Below are 27248 nucleotides of genomic sequence, written 5' to 3'. Positions count from 1 at the left end.
ACCAAGTGCAGTAACACTGAATTCTATCCCATAGGATTACTGACACTGAAGCAGTTCATGACAAATGGTTGTGAATTGTGCCCAGCTTTTGTCATTCAAAGCTGTAATTTTACCTTAACTGCAGGTGGGTGGCAGGACTGCAGTTCTGCTGGCTGTCAGCCCTGCCAGCAGAGAGAGGGGGGTGCATTTGACACCACCCCTGGAGCACTGGTGCTTTTCCTGTCATGAAATGGAAGTTGCCTTCAGTTGGACTTTCAGCAGCAAGCAACACTTTATATCTCTTTTCCTTCCTGGCAGGTGAGTTTTATTTTCCTTCTTCAATACAAGACAAACAACTTTTTCAGAATGAGAAAAATAATTTCATACCACAAACACCAGCGTATTTTGAACATTAATCTCCTGAAGTCCCTGAGCATACAGGGCCTTTAAAGACATAGAATAGTAGAACACATGACAGAAAAAATCTTAATGCCAGACTTCTGCTAGACATTCAGGTTCACCAAAGATCCCAATGTTAATTTTCTAGATCAGTCTTCTTTTTTTAGATTCATTTTATTGAAAAACTTCTCAAAGGATGTTCTAGAAAAGTATCTTGGAAGTTTCACAATTAGAAAATATCTCCTTTAGAAGTCTCCAAACTCTCCTAACTATAAGTATTAAGTAAAATATTTCATAAGAATGCTTGAACTTTTTGCCAAAGCCAGTAGCTCTGGAGGATGGCATGTGCTCACTGCTGCACAGAACTCATAGAATGAAATTTGCATCCTTTTGAAAGAAACAGCTGATTTTATTCTTTTTGTGCTACTGACATGTTACACTAACAGGTGCAATGGATATGTAAAAAACAAAAATTCATTTAGTAACCTTTTGCTCTTTTTTCGCCCCAAAATACAAGTCTTAACAGTCAGTTTTCATTAAGAAATACAAAATTTATTTTTTTTTCTTTTTCTTGAGTGTGTGCTTTTAAAATGCTTTCTTGTGTGCATCCCAAGCATGGCATTTACTTCAGTAGCACATGTAGCATGTCTCTAGCAACCTTAGCAGGACCCTTGAGTGAATGTCTTTTTACTGAGAGGGAAGGAAAAGCTGTGAGTGGGAGTTACTTTCCTGCTCTGTTGGTTACAGTTCTGCAGCCTAAGCCAAACAGTTACAATACAGAAAGAATTGATAAAATATTGGCTTCAAGAAAAAAAAGGGAAAAAGAAGAAAAAATCCCTCCTTTCTGTTCTGGGTTAGCAGGTTAGGTGCTGAGAACTGGAGCAGAATGCTGCACTGTGTTACACAAGTTTCCATCTGATTTTAAACTGCAGCAGCTGACCAAAGCTGACCACATCAAAGTTCCATCTCCAATGAGCCTGAATCCCTCAGATGACAGTTCCATGTAGTACAGCAGGCTCTGCATTCCAGCTGTCTAATTTAAACAGCATGGGGAACTGTAAAGGAGCAACACATAAACACAACAACAAATATTTAATCCTGTGTGTCTCGCAGCCTGGCAGTCGTGGGGGGCCCAAGGAGTTGGTGCTTGACAATGTACAAGGTCAGCACTCCAGGGAGGGAGTCCCTGCCCTACAAACCCCTTGGAATACACAGCAGAGGAGATGAAAGATTAGGAGAAAATAAAGCCAAACAGTGCTAATAGTCAGGAGAAAAAAATGCAGATGTAAAGTTAATTAATCCAGCTGAGTGGTCAAAGTATAAAGAAATGTAAAATAATTAAACAAACCAAATGTTAACCTAAGCAAACCTAATCCCCTCTTGTAACTGAGGACATGAATCCTTTCTGCAAGAGGAGGGAGGAGAGGATCTGTAGTCTCACAAATAGAAACTGTGCACCAAAGCTAAAGATAGTTATTTCTAACATGGTGTGAAAAAATATAAAAAGAAAATTATAAAAACATTCTTTATTAAACACATCCACTAATTATATCCAATATTGCACTTTCAAGGTGGTTTCCAAAAAACTGTTAGAATATATTCCTTTTGGAATATATTTACTAGGAAGGCTGTATTACAATGACATATTCAAATAGCAGGAGTAAACCATCTGTCTAGACAATCTTTGGACTCAAAAGCAAACCAAAGAAACAGAACTGATTATACTGCTGGAAGTTATCAGCTCTGGGTTGCAGAGAGAGAGGTGTTTCAAGGAAGGTTTGAAACCAGAGAATTGAAAGGACAAGGCAATATTTATGGTGTAACAGCTGCAGGTAAAAGGAGGTGTGATGAGCAGATGTCAAAGAAGAGTCACAGGAATCATTAGTGTAACAAAAAAACCCTAAAGAACCTAGAGAGGAGGGGGTGGTAGAAACAATACTGAGGAGCACAACTCCCAGGTGTTTAAATGCCATTATTCTCCACTTACTCCACTTATTTTGTTTATTATTCTCCACTTACTTTGTTTCTGTCTAAACCAGGATACAGATAATTCATACATCATATTTCTGATACTGTATTTACTGAACAATGATCCAACCCTCAACTATGTTATCTGTGAGCAAAAACACAGTTTAAACAGAATTCATTCAACAGTTTCCCTGACAAATGCATTGTTATGTAATTGCCTACATGGTCTGTGCTGCACAAGACACACAAACTGTAAAGGACACAATCAAAACCTTAGCAAGGTGTAGTAGAATTTAGATGTAAATAAATATTCTTGAACAGAGTGACTCAGAGAAGCCCATGGGACCAAAGTACCTCACATACTACCAATCTCTTGTTCTCTTCTGAGTTGACAAACCAAGTTATAGACACTCACTGGAGCCCAGTCTCTCCTACTTCCAGGAGTCTCTAGGAGCCTTACAAAGAGGTTTAACAGTCTGAGGCTCAACAGTGAAATAAGAGCCTTGAAGGTCTCAGCAGGTGCTGAGTTCCTTGTGCATGTTCTCCCACAATGTCTCACACTATCAGACTGATTGTTTTAGGAATCTGGTTCTGGCATGGTCTCTGCAGGCTTTGAAACTGGTAGAAGGAGTTTTTTTCAGAGAGTTACAGAGATGTTGCAGAAGTGTTTTGTTGGGATTTTTCTTTTTAAAAGTATATGGGGACATTAATGTTTTTTTTGTCTCTGACCTTTTCAACAGATGATGACAGCTTGTAGAGAATTACTTTCTCTAGATGCTACAGGGGCAAACAGAGGCAGCTAAAGATGAGTTCACCAGAACTGCACACCGTGAGTACTGGCTTATTCCAGTCAGTGCAGTCATCAAGACAAACAGATTTTAAGTGGCAGCACAAGAGTGATTATAACTGAACTGACTTAGCACATACTTTCCTCACTATTGCCAGGGTCCAAGCACCTCTAGAAACAGCTCCACTGTACAGCATTGCTCATAAGCCTTTGGGAGGTCACACTGTTGTAATGCATGAATAATTCAGACAGATCCACAAACACAGCCACAGCTGCAGGTGTAGGATTAAGGTCCTTTTGATTAATGCTATAGGCTGTCTGCATTAGTTGTGAAGCAGTCCTTCATTCCAGCATCATCGAGTGGTATTTGTAATAACCCTGGCTGTTGTTCATGCTGTTTTCTGTTGGGAGTTTCAGTAGTGTTTAGTGGATAGGATTCCTTCGTCTCAGTACTCAAATGGCCTAAACATGTTAGGCAAGAGTCTCTCATCTTGACGAAGTTCTGGTAAGTGCTTTCACTGGAAAAACAGTACAATACTGGGTCAGCAACACAGTTAAAAGTGGTTAACAGGAGAGAAATATGGTAAACATTGAATATTTTCTCAGCAAATGAGCAGCTGTTCTCCAACAAGCTACGAACTACAAGTAGGATGTGGTATGGTCCAAAGCAGACTAAAAAGATGAAAACAGTGCTTGATACCAGTCTTTTAATTTGGATTTTCTTCTTCTTTTGGGTGCCAGGACTCTTGTGGACAACTCGTAGAATCCCACAGTAGGAGAAGGCCAGCAGAAACAAGGGGAAAAGGAAGCCAGCAGAGAAGCGGTAGTAATTGACATTGTGCTCCCACTTCTTGATGGGGTAATGCTCAAAGCACACCAGGTGGCTCTCAGCATCCATGCTGATCTCCCCGTGTGTGAAGACAAAGCTGCAGGTGATGATTTCCTTGGCCCAGATGACGCTGCTGACGATGGCCGCAGCCCTCATGGTGCGGAAGCGCTGGAAGCGGAAGGGGTGCACCACGGCCAGGTAGCGGTCGATGGAGATGCAGCACAGGAAGCCCACGCTGATGTAGATGTTCTCGTACAGCATGATGCCACACACCTTGCACAGCAGCTCATCGTAGGTCCAGTTGTCGTGCTGTAAAGCATACTGTAGCCAAAAAGGCAAAGAAAATATGTACAGCAGGTCTGCTATAGTCAAATTGCAAAGGTAGACACCTAATTCATTTTTAGCCTTGATCTGTAAATAGCCGTAGTACAGGGACAGGCAGTTTGCTGGCAAGCCTAATATGAACACAAATATGTACACCACAGGGGATAATGTCTCGTGGATTTCATGATTAATATTGCATTTCTCAGTCACATTCTCTGTGAAATTCACCATCTTCTACTTGTCCCTCTGTATCACTCATCAGGGTCCTGAATGTAAGACTTAATTACATTCAGTTTTCATGTAGAGTTTATTTCTTCCAAAAACCTTTAGGCTGAAGTGACAACTTGCTGCAGGATGTTAATAACCTGAAGATAAAACACAAGGAAATCTTTAGAAGGTATGCAATTGTTAAATATATAGTACATTTTTCAGAAAGCTGCCTTTTCCTAGCTCTAAAACTTTGATAAAGATAAAGCCTGTTTGGGAAATCAAGATTCACATAACTCCTAGTACATAACAGTAAAGTGCCAGAAAATTATGTGATTCAGAATCACAAAGCAAGTTACAAATATTTGTTGTGTTAGCTTTGGAGGTATCTAAAATGTGAAGAAATATCATATCTGGTTTACAGATGGGGCAGAAAAGCAGTAATCAGATTTGACTGTGATGGAAAAGGTGTCTCTGGTAAACCAGCAATCCACACAGACTTCCTCAGAGGATGTAGGGTGCACAAAACTCTTGATTATAAATTTCCATTTCTTAAATTTCCCTTTACATACAAGATACCTTGTAATATGCAGTTCAATTCAGCAGGATGAAAAAAAAAAGGGAATTTTTAGCACTTTCTCTTACAGTTACTTGTAAAAACAATCCTGAAAGCAAGCTGTCTTCCTCTGTTGGAAGGACATGGTGAAACTCTGGTAACAGGGCATCTTCATAGTCTCACTTCTAGAGGATATGCTATTAAATATTCCTTATTTGCCATCAACTCCAAAACCCACACACTTATGACTGATTCATTTGCAGCTTTCCTTTCATCTTCACTGAATATGAATGTAATTGTTTTCACCTGAAGAATCTGGTATAATCCAAACACGTACCCACAGAAGCCATTGCTATGCTATGTTATGATATACTATACTATACCAATTTATTGCACCAAAACCACTGCTGACAGTGGATTTGCACTCAGTTCTACGAGGTCAAGCCTGGACCAGCTCTCAGTGATGAAACCCTCAACTGAACAATGAAATGCCCCACCCAGCATTTGATCACCTCATGGTATACTCACATGGGCACAGATGCTCAGCACTGGAGAACAGCAGAGCAAACTGTTCCTAATCTGAAGGGAATGCAGTTTTACCTGGTGGTGCAGAACAGCAAGACTGTATTTCTTTCAATGTCTCCTCAGAAGATTCAGGGATGTTGGGTATACGTGTGTAAGGCTAACAATGTGTACTCTTGTGTACTCCTTTCACAGCTTCAGGTACTATGGATTCAAAAGAAGCACTAGCTAAAGATAAGGCCTTGCTGCTTTTTCCTGTTTGCTATGCTAATTTGCATTTCTGTTGTCATCTTCTGTCCCATCTAGGAACATAAAATTTCTTCCAAGGCAATACTTACAAAAGTATGACCACTCAACAGTAAAATTACTGTCAGCTTTAGCATTTGAGGATGTTACTGTCAAATAATTTTTTTTTTTAATACATACAGGTTTTCTTTAAAATAGTGATAGATAGGCTTTACTCTTGTGGAAACTGAAAAAAAGAATTTGCTTTAAGCCAGAAAATAATTGCCTGGCTGAAATAAGTGATCAAACCTGCAAAGAATTTAATTTTTTAGCTCCAACCAGCATAGTTCCACAGAATTCACGGCAAACACACAGAGATAAGAATTGGGATGTGGTTTTCATCCCTTTACTTTTAATATCCAACAGAGGGAACATCAGCCCTGATTTTGGTGGAAATATCCTTGAGAGCTCAGGAAACTCTCAGTCATGAAACAATAGGCCAAGGTAAGTTCATCTCCCTCAAAACTTTCAACTCCACTGCCCAGTGCAATTTGTGTGAAAGACTGCTCAAGTCTGGCACTCTGCTCTCCTCCACCTCTCAGACTCAGCAGCTCCTTTGGGGTTTAAGAGACTCACACTCCCCACTGTGGCTGTCACAATGTTAGAGCTCATTCATCAAGCTCAGCAGGAGAAATGCTGTGAGGGGACCCAGGCACAGGTACCTGTGCTTCAGCTTGAAGTTTGCTCCAGGAGATTGCCATAACCTCCATTCTGGAATAAACATGACAATGTTAGCAGTGCTGACATGTACCGCAGAAATCAATCACTAAAGTTAAGTATAAATTTCCCCAAACACTGATACCTAGGGGCCATTAGCTCCCCTGTAACACTTTGCAGTTTCTCCAAGGCTTCATAGCCACCACATATCTCTTCCATTTGTAGACAAGGGCAGTGCACAGAATCTTTGCTGAGGCAGGTTTGATAACCCTCTTACCCCAACCCACCTTTTCAATCCAGAGCTCCAGGCCTGAGTTTGTATTTCATAACATTTCTGTATAATGATTTGGTGACTTTTACATGTAAGGGTTTGCCTGCACAGGATTATTGGCACACCTTAGTTATTGTCTAAAACACCTAAAATCTGAGACCTGTCATCACATCTACCAGCACAGTGCCCAGCCAGTGTCCAGCTCCTGTCAATAGCGCCAAATAGTAATTCAAAAGCTGCTGACAGTTTTGAAAATTCTGAACTGTCTTTATATGTCTAGCACTGAGTTTCATTCAGTGTTACCCAGTGAGTCATTATGGATCACAGTATCAGGAAAAGCAGATGTACTCTACAGCTGCAGTATTTTTTTTAAATGTTTCTTTTACTCTAAGAACTCTAAATGTTTTTATCAAATTGTGTTTTCATACAGAGAATATCATTCTCTGTAATAAGTAAAATAATTTCTGCTTAGTTTAAGAGTCTTGCCAGAATGCAGAATGTGAAGGAGGCAGCAAAAGCCTTATTGATACAATATTATGGTAATATAATATACACTTATGATTACAGCAACATTTCCTGCTCCTGGAGGAAATGCTGGATTGGGGTGTTCGAAGGGGCAGGAAGAGAAGGTTGGCTGTAACAAATCTCTTTGCCTTGTGCTGTCAATCCCTCCCCAGTTTCCAAGATGGGGATGAAAAAGAAAGGTCCAGATTCTTGTGCAATAGCTGTTCTGGTCAGTGGCAACAGTGAGGCAGGAAATCCTTCCCTTGTTTCGGCCTCCTCAGTGTGTGGGCTCTGGGCTGCCTTTGCACTCTTTGACCACTCATGCCTGGCTAAGGACAGACTCAGCAGCCAAGTGGAAATACAGAGGCAGTTCAACTTTTCCCCAGCACCAGGCACACCAAATATAGCTCTGCACAGCCAGGGAGTGAAACTGTAGGATTTTCTCAACAAACCTGGTATCAAAAGAATGCACCAGCAGGTTTAAACAAATGGGTGTGCAAGAGCCCACTCTGTCATTAGGAAGATATGACACAATACTTTACAAGCTATCTGAAAAAGTGGAACATGAAGGAAAGGTGATGCAGGGTATAGAAGAGAAAAGACAAATAGGTCTCTCATTACTTATTGGCCACTTCTGTAAAGAGGGAAGTGAAAAATTTAAAAAGTTGCTCTATGAAAAACATCTGGGGTGCAGACAATCATTAAGCTGAAAGCAGTTATGAACAGGAACACACAGGCATTTCTTTTAGACAGCTCTAATACAGATATAGTGCAGCTGTGTGACTTTTTTTTAAATCATAGTTTATGTAACACCTTCAGTATCACGAGTCTGCAGTCATTTCCAGGCAATATTTCTCTCTTCTATATGCCCACATCTTTTAGATGATACCCATCTAAGCCTAAGTCTTGGCAGTAAATTAGAAGACTCTCTCCATCTACATGAGCGCCAAACAATTCTCTTGTTCCTGGATTAGAAACAGAGCCAAGAGCTTCAGAAAGCCTCACTTTTTCATGGTTTAAACAAGCCAACTTTATTACTCACTGGAGAGTTCAACAACAGTTCCTTTCTTTCCCAACTCCTGTGTGCCTTAGCTGCTAACAAACACATGACTTGCCCTGCACCATGAAGCACGGGGCAGCTCAGTGCAAAGTGCTGCCTGCTGGCAATGGCACAGGAACAGCCAGAGCCTCTGGCAGCAGCAGCCCCTTCACCTTGGACAAGTGGGAGCATGGAGCCCAGGTGGGTCCTTTCAGTTTCAGTGAACACTGCTACAATTTTCATTGTAAGAAATCTGCCTGCAACTAAGCCTACATATTTTTGGCAGAGACAAATGGGACTGAACCAAACAATTTCCTTGCTGGAATTTGCAACCATTGTGCACCCAGCTTGTCTCATCCACAAAGCACCCACTTCCATTAACAGGGAGTGTAGCATTCTTGTGTGCCTGCATGATCTCTTGCTATTTAATCTGTCCTTGCACCTGTCATACAGTGCAGACAGGCCTGAGACACTTGGATGTCATTGCAGGACTTCAACTGTCCTGCAAATCTTGGAATCAGAAACCTGGGATGGTTTCAGTTTAGCATTTGGTTCAGGTCATTATCTACACAAACACCAGCCTTAAAATTCACATGCTAAGCCTCCTTCAACACTTGCAGGTTTGTCAGGTTGTTTGATCCTGTTTCACAAAGCCTGGAAGCACAAGGTCAGACAAGAAGGCAGGGAAGCAATGAGCAGCAGAAGAGACGAGGGACGGGCCAAACAACATAAAATAGGAAGGAAAGGCATAATACCCTTAGAGCAAGTTTGAGGGAAAAAAGAAGTAGAGGAAAGCAGAAATCTGGGTGCACCACCAAGAATGAAGAAAGAGCACAATGATATTTGGGTTTAATCAGAAGAATTATGGTGTAAAAGATGCATCTGTTGGAGCACAGAAACAAGACAAGAGGGGTGGAGCACTTCTCCTACGAGGAAAGGATGAGAAATTTGGAATAGTTCAGCCTGGAGAAGAGAAGGCTCTGGAAAAACCTTGTTGCAGCCTTTCAGTACCTAAAGGGGACTTACAAAAAACATGGGGACAGACTTTTTAATCAGGACTTGTACTAACAGGACAAGGGACAATGGTTCTAAACTACAAGAGGGTAGAGTCAGACAACATACAAGGATATTTTTATGATGAGGGTGATAAAACATTAGCCCAGATTGCCCAGAGAAGTGATGGATGCCCCAACCCTGGAAACATTCAGGGTCAGGTTTGATGGGGCTCTGAGCAACCTGGCCTAGCTGAAGAGGCCCCTGCTCATTGCAGGGCTAGAGGGCCTCTAAAGGCCCCTTCCAAACCAGACCATTCTGATTCTAGAAGGATATCAAGTAGAAAGACCCATTAAAGGCAATGAAAGATATTTCTATTAACACAAAATAAGTAAAGGAAAAGAAAGACAAATACATATGAAGCACAAACACAAATATATATGTTTGTTTTTATAATATAGAATTTAGATAATATAATCTATAATAATAATAATAATAATAATAATAATATAATATATAATATTCACATCTATATTATACAATATGTATAACATATATTATATATGTTATATTTTATATATAATATATATAAGATATAATTTATATGTTTATATGGTATATGAGTATATTTATATTTATATAAAGATAGCTGAAATATTTACTGCTGGGTTTTATTCCAGTCTTTAGAAACAGAATTGTTAACCAGCATCTAACAAAATTATTTTGAACAATAGGATGGGGGCATAGAGGAGAATGGATCAGCAAAGGCTAACAGATATTTTAAAAAACTATGTGCACTCCAGGGAATTTAGTTACAGCAATTTGTGAATTATTGCTGGTAATGTTTCAGAAATTATGACAAACTAGGGTAAAACAGACATAACCCGATGCTTTGTGAAAAAGAGGAGTCAAATTGAGCTTCTAAACTAAAGTAATTTACATCTATGCAAAATCCATTCGTGTTTGTTACTTGCAAGTGGATTTTTCTAATGTGAACCTCTGACTATAATAATTATTACTCTGTATATCTGTTTCAGGTGAAGGAAACTGTAAAAATGTTCTGTAAATTACAAATTACTTTTGTCATTATCAGATGACTGGTCTTATAAACCTATTATCAAAGAAGGAAGTCGGCAACATTTTTTTCAGAAGCCACATAAACAAAAGACTAATTAGTCATCAATGTCCAATTTTTCCTAACACAGACATGCAATTTTTTACAGTCTTGAGTAAATCATTCCATTTGCACCATCTTTTGATATTTTGAGAATTCCATGTTCTGTTTCTATACCTTTCCATTTCAGGTTTTTATGACTTTGGACTTTTATGCCTGCACTTATAAAGGACAACTTGAGAAGAAGGGCAAGGGAGGCAGGTGGGATAATTAGCACAGTTAGTCCAATATCATAGAATCCCAGAATGGTTTGGGGTGGAAGGGACCTTAAAAATCAATTAGTTCCAACCATGGGCAGGAACAGCTTCCACTAGACCAGGTTGCTCAAAGCCCCATCCAGCCTGGCCTTTAACACTTAGGGATGGGGCATCCACACCTTCTCTGGGAAACCTCTTTCAGTGCCTCAACACCTCACAGTAAAGAATTTCTTCTTCCTACTATCTAATCCAAACCTACTCTCTTTTAGTGTGAAGCCATTCTCTCTTCTCATATCACCACATGCCCTTGTAAAATGTCTTCCACCATCCTGCTTTTAGGCTCCCTCCAGGTACTGCAAGGCAGCAATTAGGTCACCCTGGAGCCCCCTGTTCTCCAGGCTGGAATATCCCAATTCTCTCAGCCTTTCCTCACAGGACAGGTGTCCCATCCCTCTGATCATCTGGGAGATCCTGCTCTGGACTTGTTCCAATAGGTGCATGTCCTTGCTGTGCTGGGACCCCAGAGCTGGATGCAGCACTGCAGGTGGGGTCTCAGCAGAGCACATGCTTGGCTCTCTGGGCTCCAGGTGTTCCTGTCCAGCCTCTCACCCACCAGCACCCCCAGGTCCTTCCCTGCAGAGCTGCTCTCATCTGTTCATCCCCCAGCCTGTGTTGATACCGGGGTTGCCCCAGCCCCAGTGCAGCACCTTGCACTTGGTCTTGTTAAACCTCATGAGATTCCCATGCACTCACTTCTTGAGCTTGTCCAGGTCCCTCTGGATGGCTTTCCACCCTTTAAGTGCATCACTCCTCTCTTTGGTGTCATCTACAAATCCACAAATCTGCTGAGGCTGCACTCAATCCCTTCATCTATGTCATTAATGAAAATGCTAAATAAAACTGGTCCCAGTCTGGATCCCTGAGGGACACCACTTGTCACTGAGGTCCTTTAGGACTCTGAGCCATTGACCATGACCCTCTGCACACAATTACTTATTCACCTAACAGTCCACCCATCAAATCCATCTCTCTCCAATTTAGAGAGAAGGGTGTTGTGGGGAACCATGTCAAAGGCTCTACAGAAGTCCAGATAAATGACATGTGTGACCCTTCCCTTACCCTCTGATGCAGTCACTCCATCCTAGAAGGCCATAGGCTGTGAGGCAGGACGTGCCCTTGGTAAAGCCCTGCTGGCTGTCCCAAGTCACCTCCTGTCCCTGATGTGCCTTAGCAGAGTGTCTGTTCTGTGATTTAGGAGGGTCTGTCCTGTGATCCTCCCCAGACACAGAGGTGGGGGCTGCCATTCTATTCTTTTAAAAGATGGGTACAATGTTTCTGTTTTTCCAGTCACCTGGGACTTCTGACTGCCATGACTTCTCAAGTATCATGGACAGTAGCCTGGCAAATACATCTGCCTGTTCCCTCAGACTACTCACTATCTCACACTACTACTTAGTCTTTATCTAGGATTAGGGTCTTTTTACCTCATGTGAGGTCTGAACAACTGGTTAAGCACAAGAAAGTGCTGAAAAAAAATCTTTGGAAAATCCCTATTTATGGTAATAAGAAGTTCATGCAATGTGTAATTTCAGGCAAGCAGTCCAAGTAGTATCAGGGAGGTGAATCACAGCTGAAATTACTCATGCTATAGCTGCCTCAAAGCCTTAAAAAATGACCCTCATTTGCCCCCCACTTCCTGCTGTTAAAGATCAACCAAGTGGACAACATGACCCTCCAAGTATCTCACTGCTGAGTTACTATGACTAGATCCCACCCACAGGGCACATGTTGAAGCTTCGGGTATGACTTGCTCGAGTACAGAACAGTGGGTGGAGGAAAACACATCACACCACTTCCTGCAGACATCTTAAATCACTCTATTACTCAGAGAAAAATCTCCAGATCTTCCTTTCCCCTGAAATAAAATTCAACCAGGTCAGTGTCCCTCTCCCCCACAATCCTCCTTGACACAAAAGCCAAAAAACCATCCTGCCTCTGTTGAAGAAGCAGCAGGCAAGTAATAATCAGACATAGACAACAGAACTGATTATAATTCCAAACTTGTACACTGATCCTCATTGAACAGAACAATGCAAGAAAAGCCAAGATTACACAGGTCTTGCTTATTAGAAGACACAAAAGCCATGATCAATATACAAGATTACTAAGGAACAATGACTAGAACAACTGTTGTAGCCTAGGACTGAGATATAGGAACTTCACCCTTCTGAGTTAAATGAGCTCTGATTCATTTTACCATTTACAGCCTTGGGGAAAATCATCCTTCTGATTCATTTTCCTAAACTGTATTATTGCCTCTTTTGATGCTGCAGCCTGCTCTGACAACAGCACAGTGCTACATCAGGCAATGCTAGATATCTTGCACTGAAGTCAGTGACTTCAGGTTGAATTCATATCAGTATTTAATTCATATAATTTCAATGACTTTTGTCTTTCTTGGATTGCCAGTGTGTCCCTGCAGCCTCAGGACTGCCACACAGCCCCTGTTTCAGAGAGGCTACCCAAAGGGAGCCATGGGAGTCACCCACACATTTCTCTGCTGCTTGACCATGGGCCATCCATCACATACCCTGGGCCATAGCACACTGCCAGCACCCCATCCTGGGAGTGCACCCCATCCTGGGAGTGCACCCCATCCTGGGAGTGCACCCCATCCTGGGCAGAGCACCCCATCCTGGCCAGAGCACCCCGTCCTGGGAGTGCACCCCGTCCTGGGCAGAGCACCCCATCCTGGGCAGAGCACCCCGTCTGGGCAGAGCACCCCGTCCTGGGAGTGCACCCCGTCCTGGCCAGAGCACCCCAACCTGGGAGTGCACCCCATCCTGGCCAGAGCACCCCGTTCTGGCCAGAGCACCCCATCCTGGGCAGAGCACCCCGTCCTGGGCAGTGCACCCCATCCTGGGCAGCACACACCAAGGCCGAGTGAAGAACTGGCTCTCAGCCTCTACCTTGAGTGTATTGAGAACAATTTGCTCTCTGTACCCACACGCTCACCCAGAAAGGGAACAGAATACCAGCAACATGCACGGCAGTCCCTTCTGTCAAGCTTCCCCAGCTTCACTCAAGGGAAAACTTGTTCAAAAACTGGCAAATTAGAGAATGAAGCAGGGTTTAGATGATCTTTCTGCTTGCATCTTTTGTAATGCCACTCAGAACCCAAGGACCAGAACATCATACCCTCCAAACAAAACTATCTCATTAACTAAAAGTCATTTGGAAAGCAATCAAACACCCATCTATACAATTTTTTCTCTCTGTTTGCTGAAAATTCAATGGACAGCACTTATTGCACAGTGCTGCTGATAAGCTTGGGACATCCATAATCAATGCCTGACTAATAGCACTTGACAACCAGCAAAGGCTGTCTGCTAGAAAAATTGCTAGGTCTAAGTGAAATGTGGTTGAAACTCTGGCATGTCTAAAGAGATTGAGCAGATCTCCTGTTTAAGGAGAATGTTAGCATTTTCATTATTTCATGCATCAGCAAATAATGATACATTCAATAAAGTAATCTCTTTTCAAAATGCCATTTTCTGCATATATGATTCAGTATATGATTCATTTTGTGCTGTAAAAGTTTTAACACATGGTAAAATGAAAAGCTGCTTACAATATTTGAAGACTTTTCCCTTCCACTCCTCATTTTTCTTTGACTTAATTATTTTTCCTCTGTTTGGATTTATCTTAATAAAAGAGAATAAATTCATCACGGGATAGGAGCCTGTTCAACTGAAGCACCTAACACTGTGTGCACTGTTGCCATCTAAAAAACTAAAATCATTCTTTTGTACCTTTGTACTGTTTGTGTTTCCAGTTTACACTGATCACCACTGTGCACTTCAGACATGTTTCTGTTCTAGATCCAATTCTTCCCAGTCTAGCACACCATCCGCCCTTCCACGCACTTCTGTTTAGCTCAGCTCATTTCCTTTCGGGCTCAATTGTCTTTTTGGCTCTTGTATTGTATTTCTGTATTTCTTCCTTGGATACAGAACTGGAGGGGTGGTGTGTGGGGTGCATTATGCATATGTATTTGTGCATGTCTTCAAATAGTCCCCATTTAGTTGGTAGAAACATAACTCTACTAAACTATCCCTTATTGCTATCTTTAATTAAATTTCTTCTCTTTTTTTCAGTTTCCCTTCTGGAGGTTAACCAAGTTTCCTGTAGAACTGAGTCAATATGCACATGGAAGACATGTTCCTCCATTGTTATTTCTCAGTGTTCTCACGAGAAGCAGAGTGCCCTGCAGAAGGTTTTCCTCTGTGCGCTTTCCCTTGCTGCTGTTCTTGCTCCCTAGATGACTATTGTCCTTTTTTTTTTTCACTTAAGGGTACAGGACTCCAGCAACCTAGTTCCCAGTGGATTATTTAAATAAAGTGCTGGCATCTGTATCTGCAGGTTTGCTTACATTACTGTTTCCTGATTTTCCATTTCTGGATAAAAGAGGTTCAACACGAAAATTGAGAAAAATAGTTGGAGAGGCATGACCTCATAGAAATGCAACCCACCCCCACCCCTTCTTTAATAGTATCAAAGAAGCAATTCACAGCAAAAGCAACACCCTTGCTGTAAACCATTCACACTTCCAAACATGCTTCTGACCAGAGAAAAGGGAGAGAATCAAGAGCTTGTTACAGGGGAGCTCTGATGAGCTCATGAGGAGACGGAAAAGCTGGCACAGGAGATGTGAGATTCCAAATTGAGAGCTGTTCAGAAATCCAGGTCCTGCTCTGGGGTGGAGGTGTAAAACCAGCTCTGAAATTTGGACATAGTTTTAAATTCCAAATAATAATATTCTGACATGATAGTCTCAGGGATTTTAGTTTAAGCCTCTTGTAAGTTTAAAAGACAATTGCTATTTTAAAAGCTATGTCTGAACAGTTCTTAAACATGGAGCATAAACCAGATACACCCTCTAATTAGATGTGAGTAGACACTAAATCATTATCCATCACAGAGAAAAAGCTCTCCTTCCTTGGCAGAAGGAAGATGAAATGTTTCCAGATATAAAATGAAAACATTCTAATGGTTACTAAAATACTGAGTTAAAAGAAAGCCAAACCAAGAGATCTTGGAAATATTTCCATTCTTCCCTACTGATACTTCAGCATTTTATTCAGGTGTCATTAAAGTGACTGAACTTTGACAGTTCAATTACATTTGCTTTTGTAATTAATTCGTTATTGATCTCCCTCTGTTGGCAACTCAGCCTCTCTTCAAGGCTTTGTGTCTTTACTGCTGGCCATAGGACACAAGAAGAGAAAGGAAGCTTGAAGCCTTGCTGACTAAAGCTACAGTGTTCAGAAAGGAAAGGCCAGGCTCATCCCAGCAGCAACAGCTGCCTGTAGCAATACCAAAATGGAGAATGTCAGGAGGACAGCTCCTGTGGAGCAGCAGGAACAGCAGCAGAGTGCCCTCTCTGTCACAGGTAGGTCACATCCGTTTTGCATTTCTATTCGATTCTGGCATGGTGACAGATCTGAGCCTAAGCAATCCCAGATCAAACTCCAAGACAACCCAGCTAGAAAGAAGTTTGTTGCCACAGAAACAGTTTCTGGCAAGAGTGCTCCGTGGAGAGGAACAGAGAATATACTTCCAGGTGTTTCTCACTCTGCCTCTAACAGGGTTTTAAACCTATTGTCTACTCTTTTTCTCTTTTTCATAAAAATTAGCTACAGCTTCCAGACAAAGTGCCTAAAAAGCTCTTGTTTCCCTACCCTAATAACAGAGTTCAGAATGTGTTTCTAGTGGAGAAAAAGTGTTACAGTGGATGTATCCCTTAGAGAATAAACTGCAATGTTTTTCTTAGCAGCTGCTGCTGTTGCTTACTAATACCTTTAGTTAAAATTATTGGTCAGTTTCTTCTAAACATTAAAGCTGTTCTGTGTCTTTTCAAAAACAATTGCCACCAGCTGTCAGGGTCAGCAGCTCTGCAAATGCTTCATCTGGCAGAATAATTCATAACAAGCAACAAAAGCACTCTGAATAAGCTTTATAGGAAAACCAAACATATTAGAGGAGACAAACAGCTAGTTATAAGGTAATGAGCCTCACAAGGCTGCCATGTCTGGAGCTCTCTTTCCACAGTTCTTCCCTTACAAATAATTACCAAGTTGTGTAAATGTCCTCATGAGGGGACATAACTTTCTTTAGTTACCACCACGCTGACACAATACAGCCATCAGCAGTGAAGCCCCAGGGCACCATGAATGCACCCTCAGGTCAGGATAGAAAAACTGGAAGGGAAAAAATTTTCTTCTCCATGCACTGTTCACTGGGATGCCACAATAACTCACATTTAGAGCATCAGCTGGTTAATCTGAGTGACACCATCCACAAGGCTGGATAGGGGAGGAGAATTTACTTGAATGCCCCCACCCTTGGGCACCTGGCCCTGTGCAACTGTGCTCAGGCACAGGAAGAGGCTTCCTGTCTGTCTGACCTCACCAGCAGCCTCAGGCTCACCCTAATCAATGACATCTAGGGCAATGACACCTGTGTACCCCTAGCTCTGCAGACTCACTTCCCTCCCTTCTCTTCCCTTTCCCCATACCCCACTTCTCTCTTTTCCTGCTGCTATAAGATTGCTTCCAGTCCTCACATCCAGAGCAAAGGGAGCCAATTTTTGTCCACCAACCACAAAGTAAAAGAAATACCTCTCACTGAAAGTGTCAAATGAAAGAAGTTTTTTAAATGAAATATTGGAACCACCAAATCTTTCTTCATTTAAAATTGTGATATTCAAATCACAATGCTGTGATGTAGACATTTTCACCTCTGCTCTCAAAGAACAACGTACTTGTCTGATCCTATAAACCCAACATTTTCTTACAGTATTCTTCCTAGACCCTGTAAAGACTTTAAAAATTGGGCATGTACTTTCCACGTTATCACCTTACCTACAGCTGTGTAGCACTGAATGTTAAACAAACTGGAAACAGCATTCTTCTGCCTCTTCACTCGTGTAACAGAAAGGCTTTTTGGGAGCATGAGCAGGAGCAGCCTGATATGGGGGAACAACAACAAGCAGCAGCAGCAAGATGGGGAGGCAGAAAGGATAGGGGAGAAAATTTTGTTTCCTCAAAGAAGAAATGAAAGAGTGGATGTTAAATACACAGGACTGACTACCTTTTACTGGTCTCTTGATTAAAAAAAACTTCAAAGAAGAAGTGGTTAGGCACGTTGCTCTTCTGGGACCAGTGTGAATGCAGGGTGCTAATGTGGAAAAAGTCACAGTGGGTACTGACTAACAGACTGCTCAGAAAGTCCCATAATGCTCACAGTGACACTGTCACATCTTGTGAGCCAACGTGTAGCCATTTTTGCTTACTTTACGGTTAAGTTCCCTTATATTTTTATTAATAAATATCTGTATGTGTTTTGAACAGAACAGGACAAGCTGTTATATTCTTCTAAACTCTCTATTTCTCAGCTTTCCCCCCCATGCAACACACAAAGAAGAAAGCATCACTCAGTGAATTGCTTTTCTTGTTTCTTTACAAAGACTGACAAGAACAGGAAAAACGTTCTCATAACAAGGACAAGCTACAGTCATGAACAAAAGTTTTTTATCCTATTAAAAAAAAAAAGATTAATTTCTCACCTGATGAATTTCACTTCTCTAAACAAGCCCTCACATTTCAGGTTTTCCAAGCCAGATTCTGAACAACAGGAAGAAAAGTGGCTTGGTGTTTGGAAAATATAGTAATGATATACATTTGATTTACAAAGACAAAACTATATAGGTGTACACAGAGCACCCACACATCAAGGTATGTGGTTTAGCAGTTTCATGTTAGGTGTAACTTTTGGCTTGTGTTCTCAGGGGAAATAAAGTCACTTACTTGTCCTTCAAAATATCTTGTATCTATCCAACTTACACAGTACTAGTAAGTGCTCTGAAAATTACCCCAGGAACTTATCTACATGCTACTGCTCTGATTTCTTTCTACAAACAACAAACAGTTTCTCAGTTTATCTTAACAATTTCCTTTCATCAATACAACTTGAACATTCAGCTCTCCTTGTGTCTAATTGGAACTCAAGAAAGAATTTTATTCAAAATTCTTGTTAGTAGGAACTTTGCCAAGGAAATTAATTTTGAAGTTGTGAATTTTTTTGGACACATTGCTTTGATTGAGTCCTTGGAGCACCTTGTTGTTTTGTTTTAACAACTCAGCTAGAAAACTCTCACCACCTCTCCAGGGGTGAGACCTGCTCAGTGATGGAAAATTAACTTGCTTTCAAGAATGAATACATAAAAATGAAACTCACCTGTTAGCAGAGTTTATGCAAAGAGGTTTTGCCTGCAATGTGAAGAGCACAAAACTTCCCTTCTCCTCACTCCTGCTCAGCCTGCTGGTGAAGCTTGTCCTCCTCCCAGCTGTGAGCAAGCCTGTCCGTGAACCAGCGCAGGAAAGGAGGAGGAGATTGTGTTTCAGCTCCCGTGCTCTTTATGGTTCATCTGAGAAGGAGTCAGCCCAGCCCAGCCCAGCCCTGCCCTCTCCTCCCTCAGCCCCTCATTCATAAGAGACAGAGATGAGAGTGCCAAAAGCTGGCACTGAACACAGAGATTGCAAAGTGTGGGTGGTGCTCCCAGCCGTCCCCCCAGCACACACTGGCCAGCAGAGAGCTGCACTGTGATCACAGCAGCTGGTGCAGAGGCCAAACCCAGCTGCTCCCAGCTTATCTAAACAAACCCAGATGTTGCCTCATGCAGGCTATTGAAAAGTATACAGTGTTAGTATTGTTATTAGTATCATTTACAGGAACTTGTTTCTAGAGCTGGAGGAGATCAGTCCATTACATCCAAACACAGCAGAAGGGGATCACTGCACAAGGAAGTATCTCCTCTCACTGTGAAAGAGCAAGGGCTGTGAGGGGGGGCAGTGCCTTCCTCTCTTGTCTGCACAGCCAGACAGACCACAGAGGCACAGACAGACTGAAGAGCTTGCCCAAGGTCATCCAGGAAGGGTGTAGCAGATGAAAAAGCTGACCTCCTGCTCACTCACAGCCCTACTCCCACAGCAGTGAAAGCTGCTCTGTGGGATATGTTTAAATTGTCTCACTCAAACTGAAACACACTACTTTTAAAAACACAGATAAATACAAATTTCACCATTGAAGCTGGAAACAAAAGCTGTTACAAGCTCAGGCTCTAAACTGATGTGTAACTCACCTGATGCACGCTCTGCCATGCAGCTGTAGGGACACAGTGGCACTGCCTGGTCAGAGCAGCTCCCAGCCACAGCTCCCTTCTGCTCACTGCAATGGGCAACAGGGCCCTGAGGACGGCCAGGCACAGAGTCTGGAAACAGCATCTTGTACAGGCAACTCCAAGATGTGTTGTCCATGTCCATCCTGGTGGAAAGCAGAGTGACATAAGCGCAGAAAAAAATTAGAAAAAATGAACCAAAACAGGGAGAAGACACAAGAATATTTAGAGAACTTGGAAATACTCCAGGAGTACCCATGGCCAACATCAGAAACAGTATCAAAAATAACTCCCCATTCCAAACACAGGCAAAGGGCTCTTAGGGTACAACAGGCTACCAAACAGCAGAGCCCTTCCTCTGTCAGGGCCTCTGGCAGATCAGAGACCTAAAATTACCTGCACTGTTAAGAAACATCTCTGAGTTTCTGAGGAGGGAAGCAGCAAAAAAAAAAAATAGGAAGTTCTTGGATATGGTCATGAAAGGCTGCAGCAAGCAGAGAACTGTCCTCGACAGGCTCACCATGCTGCTTGGAGCATGTCAGAGGTCAGGCAGGACACCTGGCTGAACAGGCAAGGCACAGCCAGAGGCTGAACACCCTCTGCAATATTAAGAAATATGAATGGTTGGTGTCAAATTTATTAGGAGTACTGAGAATACTCCCTCTTCTGATTACTTGTTGTTGTTGTTTGTGGTTTAAATTTTTTTGGTACTCATTTAATCTTTATTATTTATTTTTTAAATACATATATAACATTTATTAAGAAAATCACCCAAACTGGGACCTTTCAGGAAATGAAATAAAACATTTGTTTCAATACCTCTTAATCCAAAATTATGTGCCCTTGGATACTGCAACACTTTTATTGAAGAATTTATAAAAGATGGCATTAAGAAAATGAAATGCAGTAACTTCCTTAGAAGTATGTGCACTGTTCTACAGGGCATTATAGTGGGCAGCTTGCCTTCCCTGAGAGGCTGTCCAGGGCAGAGCTCATGTGGTACCCAGTTCTCACTGGGGGCTGCAGGGAAAGAATTCCACCTTCTGCAGGGTCCAGGCTGCAGGGAGGGAACAAGCCCTGAGAAGACCCACAGACAGGGAAAGCAGAGATGCTGGCAGAGGTAACACTGTGGGCAGTGTCTCTTTCCTGGTTCCCACCTTGGCTGCAGTTGTCTTGTCATGCTGATGTGTGTACATGCTCACAGATGTGCTACACCAATGCTGGATACAGGTGGACAGGATTTCCAGAAAGCACTGGATATTGCCAAGCCTGGACCTTGCTCATCAGACACAATACAGGTCTATCAGAGCAGGCTGACCCATGCAGCTGGTAAACTACACCTTGCAAGTGGAGCAGAAACAATGACTTCCACAAACCTCCCTCTCAGAAAATTAATAAACTCCAGAAAAATCCTGGGTTTATTTCTTTTTCATCCAGACATTCTATTTTCTTTGTCTCAGCATGCAGGTGCTGTAAAGCAGGTAACTAAAATAATGGGATTCAGGGACCTGGGCTGTCTGCCCTCATCACTTCCAAGGAGGCAGAGCCATGTGTTGCCTCTTCCATCACACACAGCCACAGCCTGCTGGCAATATTTAAAACTCTCAAAATGAAAAGAAATTACATTTTTTGTAGCCTTTTATGTCCATGAATTATACAGTAGTTATTAAGGCTGACAAACAGCTATTACTCGCTGCAAGTAGCACTTCCAGCTTTTTGCTCACTTTGGTCAAATCATTTTAATGTGTGTGATGATTAAGTAACACTTGGATTGAATTGCTCCTGGCTTGTGTATGTCAAAACCAGAAGCAGCAAGATTCAAAAAGAATGGAGCTAAACTGGTATAAATGTCATGGAAATGCAGCAGGAAGGAGGTAATCTAGACATTCCCTTACCCACTGAGGAAAGCTAGACTAGCTCCTCTAGAGCTTCAGATTCTCTTAAATTGCCATGAAGGAAGATTCTGCCTCACCTCTTGCAATGTCTCCATTCCATGGCCAGGGCTGTTCTTAAGAAGCTTGCACTAATATAAAAATCTTTACCTTACATGTTTCCAATTAATTTATGCTTTTATTACCCTTCTATGAATGTACATGAAAAAAAGACTATTGCTACCTTTCTCAGTATCAGTCATTTAAATGTCTGAGGATTAATCATGCTGTCCCTCTTAGATTTTAGCATATTAAGCAACCCAAAAACTTTTCCAGTGTTTTTGTAGATCATGTTTTCCAGGCCTCTGCTCACCCACCCTGGTCTCATTTCCAGTCATCAGCATCCCTCCTTAAGCACATTCCAGCAGAGGCCCTTTCTGGCAGTGTCAGCATTGATTCCAAGTACCTGATCTATGCCTTGCCTATGAGGGTCAACTTTCTGATGAAATTTGATTTAAATCCTTTCAAGCACCTACTTTTGGTGAGGAAAAGAGGAAAACAAGTAACTTCTCTCTTTTGCAGTGACAAGCCACAGAGCTATTCCCATTTTCTACAGCTGAGTAACAAAAGCTTGTTAATGCTCTTCCTGGTGCCACCCTAGAATCACTGCTGGGCCAGCTTTTACACTGTGTGGCTGTGCAGTAAAACACTGGTTTCAGAGGTTTCACTGCAGCCAGGCATTTTGCTTTATCCAGCTGTTCTTCTCCTATTTTCCTTTGCTTCTGCTGCTGTTCCCATCTGCATTGCACCATGTGCTATTTTTAACCTTTCCCAAAAGTTAGAAGGGTAACAGGTTGTTCACAGGAACATGTGACCAGCAGGAAATTCCCTCTGTCCTCGCTATGCTGGTGTTTTCCAAGCTCCTTCAAAATTTAAATTCAAAGCACTCAAAATGCCCTACTTTTGCCCACCTCAGCAGAGGCAGGAGCCTGGAAGGGCAGCAAGGACTCAATAAGCTAGATAGAGGCAGCAAGCCATCCCCACAGGGTTGGGGTTTTTCCCAGGTAACATATGCCTCTCTAAATGTTTCATTGACACTGAAAATGCAATTTAACAATCTTTTGCACCTAGACTGCAAATATCCAACACAGAAACTTCATTTTGCACACTAGAAACGGGCTTCATAGGGGTGAACTTGGCAACCAATACCAAGTATGGTGGCTACATGTGGATTAGCAGTCATCTGCAGAGGATTAAGGACCTGTAGAGGATCAGCTGGCCTGTCCTGGAGTGCTCTGTGGTGCAGCTGCAAGCACCCAGTTCTTCCCTTTGCCTGTGAAGGCAGAAAGGCCTCACTCTTACAGAGCAGTGAAGAGTGAGGTGGTGTGAGCACCACACAGCTATCCAGCAGCTCTGCCTGTTTCTGTTGGCAACACTCAACAGCACAGACACAGACACAAAGGAAGTGGAGAATGCTGCAATTTCTATGCCAAGACTATCCGAATGAATAAAAAAGGTTTTTCAAAATCTTGGCATCAAGGGCAGTGAAATTATTGGTAGCCATTACAGCTACTCCAGAATCCAGGTAAAACACCTCTGCTCTTGTTATCTACAGAACAGACTGAATGAATTCTTCCACAGTTATGGTGCCCCTAGGGACACAGGCTTTGGTTACAAGGACCCATGGATGATTTTGGATGTGTTGGTACACTATAAATGTATGCATGAACTTCCATTCAGCTATGGAAAAGAAGGCTGGTCACAGGTAAGTGGAGTTCACCAAGAGGGACAGCCATGTGGACTTGATCTCCTGTGCTCTCTTCCCCCTGTTAATGTGGATTTGGGAATTCTAGCTTGAGAAGAACTGTAGTCATAAGGTAGTCCATACACCAGTGCCCCAATGCAGTGAGGAAGATGAGGCCTAAATGCCCTTCAACCAGTGCTTCAAAGACAAAATAGTGCCCAGTCTTCTATCAAAGTATGAATGTTCATAGTTCCTCAGCTAATGGTGTTTGCCATAAAACACTGCTACAGACATCATGCTAAAAACAATAGACAGGGGTCACTGAGTTCACTTTTTGCTTTCCTTCTCACATTCAATTTTAGATTCCCTTCTAAGCATATTGTCCTTTTCCAGATAAACCCCGTGAAACAGATATAACCTGAGAGTTTACCATGTGAAGGGAACATTTCTTCTGATTTTACTTATAAAAATTCATGTGGATGAAATTTGATGCAATAAAGTCTTGTTGGTACCTGCTTTCATTGATTTGCTCCATTGCATAAGGAGAGAACAAGCACGTGTTCATATAGGGCAGGGTGGGAATTCAGGAGCTGCCAAATGGGACTCTGTTACCATTGATATGGCTGGTTAAATAAACAAGGAAAAGGATCTGTGTTCACAGCAGCTAAATGTAGGTAATAGAACTGGGCTTCAGGAATTCCAAGGTTTTTTCAATTAAAGAAGCCAAAATAAGCAAGGAAGGAAATTCTAAAACAATGAAAATGATGTGGAAACTTGTACTGTTAAAAATACTGAAGACTAAATAGAAACAATATTGCCTCAATATGCAAACAGTGACACGGATCTTCTTAAATGTATCATTCTATGAGTGTTTTTAAGTGTTAGCTAGTTCCCATGGAGAATAAAGATAATACTCTGGGGTGAAGAACAGAAAGATGTCTGGTGCTGTCAAGGAGAAGTCACAAAGGAAGGAAATTTGCTGGAAGTGAAATGGGCTTGGCCAGCCTGTAGCTGGTTGCACTATCTGAGCTGTAGGACAGGATCTAGCAAGAAGGCTCCTTCAAACACTTCATGCAAAGAATTTTCTACCAACACACCATGTGGTTGTTGTTGGAAGAAGTAGTTTTAAGAGCATACCAAAACACCAAAAATATGCTGTTCCCCATCAAACATACATAACCCCACCTCCTTTAAGCCCCAGCTATGCAGGAGCAAGATGCCACTGTGTGGAAACACAAGACAAAATAGCAAGAGCAGAGGGATCCTCCTGCCAGCAAAGGTACCAAAGCTGAGTTCTAGAGTGCACAATGGTCCCCTCACTGGATGCTGCTCTAAACCTTTTGTGCTCTAACTGATCTGAAGCTACTCTGCATGGAGAAGGAACAACTGTCTCAGAAAGCTGGGAGGCATGATGGAAACAGAGTACACAAACTGCACAGTCCTGCTTACACAATGCTGTTAATACAGCTTCCTAAACATTCTACCCCTTTACATCATTTACTGAAGGACCAAAAATGCTGTGAGCAAGCTTAAGAGACTGAGATAATTTAAGGTTACCAACTTCAGCTTAATTTTAGTTAAATCCCAACTAAACTGATACAAGGTCTATCCCATACAGGTTTGTGCCTGTTTTCTCCATCTGCCTTTTCAGAGAATCACAGAATATCCTGGATTGGAAGAGACTCATAAGGAATTGAGTCCAACTCCCTGCTCCTTGCAGGACTATCTAACACTCAGTCACATGACTAAGAGCATCCAGATGCTCCTTGAACCCTGACAGGCTTTTACACTCCAAAGAGCAAGCAGTCCTTGTTCAGAGGATTGCAGGTGTAAAAAAGGTCACAAGATTTTTCCTTCACATAAATTTCCCTGATTTGCATGATTTCTTCTACTTTCACTTGTAAATGGCCATAAGGGTCCTACAGGGGCATTTAAACTGATTGGAAGTTTTCCATCCTGTAGAAGCTGAGATACTGCAGCTGAACACCCCCAGGACTGTAAAACACATTTTTCTGTGGATTAGGCATTTTGTGGGCTCTCAGTGCACACAAATGCAAGTCCAAGTTTTGCATAACTAGAGAAAAAAAATTGTCTTGCAAAGGTGCAAGGAAGAAATGTTTCATGGGTTTAACAAGAATGGGATAATTTTGGTTAGAGATAAGGGAACATAGGCTTCCAAATCATAAAACCTCCAAAATCCCCTGCCAAATGGTAAAACAATCACAGTAGTAGCCCTGTGAAACACTCACCTCAGTTCTTCAGACATACTTTTCCACTTCTTGCAGAAAACTCCCTCTTCTCTCCAATGCAAATCTCTAGAGTTGCCTCAGCAGTCCACTGGCAAGTTGTGCTTCTCCATCTGGAATATCCTTCTCAAACTCTCATGCTTAGCAGTGTGTTCCCAAACAAAAACTGTGCTTTTCTTGCCATTAGTGCATCTTGCACTTCCAGACCACTCAACAACTACAAAAGGTGAGGTGATGTCTGACTTGTAAATTTCAGGGTTTTTTACATGGAGAGAGTGCTTTCTGTTCCAAGTGTGGAATTCAAAGGCAGCCAGCACATGATGTTGGAGAGGAAGCAGGAGGATTTTATACTTTTATCTGATGATGTTTACTTAAAGCAGAGGCTGTTAAGCTCTCTTATATGGTAACTCAAAATCATTCTAACACTATGATATTCTATTAATCTATTTCATTTTATTAGAGCCTGGTACAACGACTCTCACCAACAGCCTCATTTTCCCTTTCCTAAGAACTCTCCTTTAGCAGAGTTTCAGATCAACCATAGAGCATCACTCACTGCAGAGGGAGCTGGGCTGCTTTTGGTCTCCCTCATGCAATCCAGCTTCTCACAGGCTGCTGTCAATGCTCAGATCTGCTGCTCTTTTTTGTTCTGGTATGCAACACACACATCACACACTTTGGCATGGTCTCACCATCAGAGCCACATAATCTTCAGTTATGATAATCTTTGGATAAAAATGTTCAAGTATTTTAACAAGAACTGATTAGAACATCTGGGAATGATGAGCTGACAGTTTCCATGGCATTCTGTGTTATGTTTTGGACATGTTTTACATTCCTAGTTTCTGTAGAATAGCCACAACTTCATCATCCTTTTCCCAGGAGAAAAGCAGTTTTGCTTCCCTAGCATGACACCCTAACCCCCCACAAGAGTCACCAAATAAAGTGTCTCTTCCATGTTTCAGCTGAGAGAAGCACAAGTACTCTTCCACTGGGGCCCCTTACTCATCCATGCTCTCTTTAATGGGATTCTTCACAATCCTTCAAATCTGAACTAACCTCAGCTTTCTGCAGCACTTCACCAACTCACATTTTGGTCTTTAGGGCACAGGTTAGCCTTTTAAGGACTTTCCTATTTGAGAAGCTATTGAACAGCAGCCCTTTATTTTCTACTGTTCTCTTCATACTTTTGAAAAATTCCTTGTAACTGGAAAAACACCATTTAGTTTTGCAAGACTTGCCATAGCTTCTCCCAGTAACTTTAAACTCCTGTCAGTACTCTGTTAAATTGTAATTTTTTTCACCCTTTTCCACCTGATGCCATTCTCTCCTAGTTCATATGGCAGCCTCTAGCACCAACCTTCAACAAAGACCTTCACAGCCCAGCCTAATTCTCCAGTCTAGCAGCTCTTCAAAACAGTAACTTCATTTGTTATTTCCAGTAACTGAATTATCTCA

The 27248-nt window shown here is 41.9% G+C and overlaps 1 protein-coding gene across 2 annotated transcripts; it reads right to left on the bottom strand.

Annotated features, from left to right (window-relative positions):
* Positions 1–1900: 1900 nt before the first annotated feature.
* On the bottom strand, positions 1901–25891 carry GPR68 (G protein-coupled receptor 68). 2 transcript variants are annotated; one of them, XM_064713606.1, is made up of 4 exons: positions 25794–25891; positions 19894–20075; positions 18990–19110; positions 1901–4651 (listed from the first exon to the last, which is right to left on the bottom strand). In XM_064713606.1, the coding sequence occupies exon 4, from the start codon at positions 4515–4517 to the stop codon at positions 3441–3443; it is 1077 nt and encodes a 358-aa protein (XP_064569676.1). In that variant the 5' UTR covers positions 4518–4651; positions 18990–19110; positions 19894–20075; positions 25794–25891; the 3' UTR covers positions 1901–3440. The 2 variants fall into 2 exon arrangements, with proteins under 2 accessions (XP_064569676.1, XP_064569677.1); XM_064713607.1 differs by lacking the exons at positions 18990–19110; positions 19894–20075; positions 25794–25891 and adding an exon at positions 17615–17715.
* Positions 25892–27248: the final 1357 nt, after the last annotated feature.

Source organism: Zonotrichia leucophrys, chromosome 5 (assembly GCF_028769735.1).
Source record: "Zonotrichia leucophrys gambelii isolate GWCS_2022_RI chromosome 5, RI_Zleu_2.0, whole genome shotgun sequence".
Classification (NCBI taxonomy): Eukaryota; Metazoa; Chordata; class Aves; order Passeriformes; family Passerellidae; genus Zonotrichia; species Zonotrichia leucophrys.
Note: the sequence above shows the minus strand (reverse complement) of the source record. Positions and strands in the feature narration are given on the sequence as shown.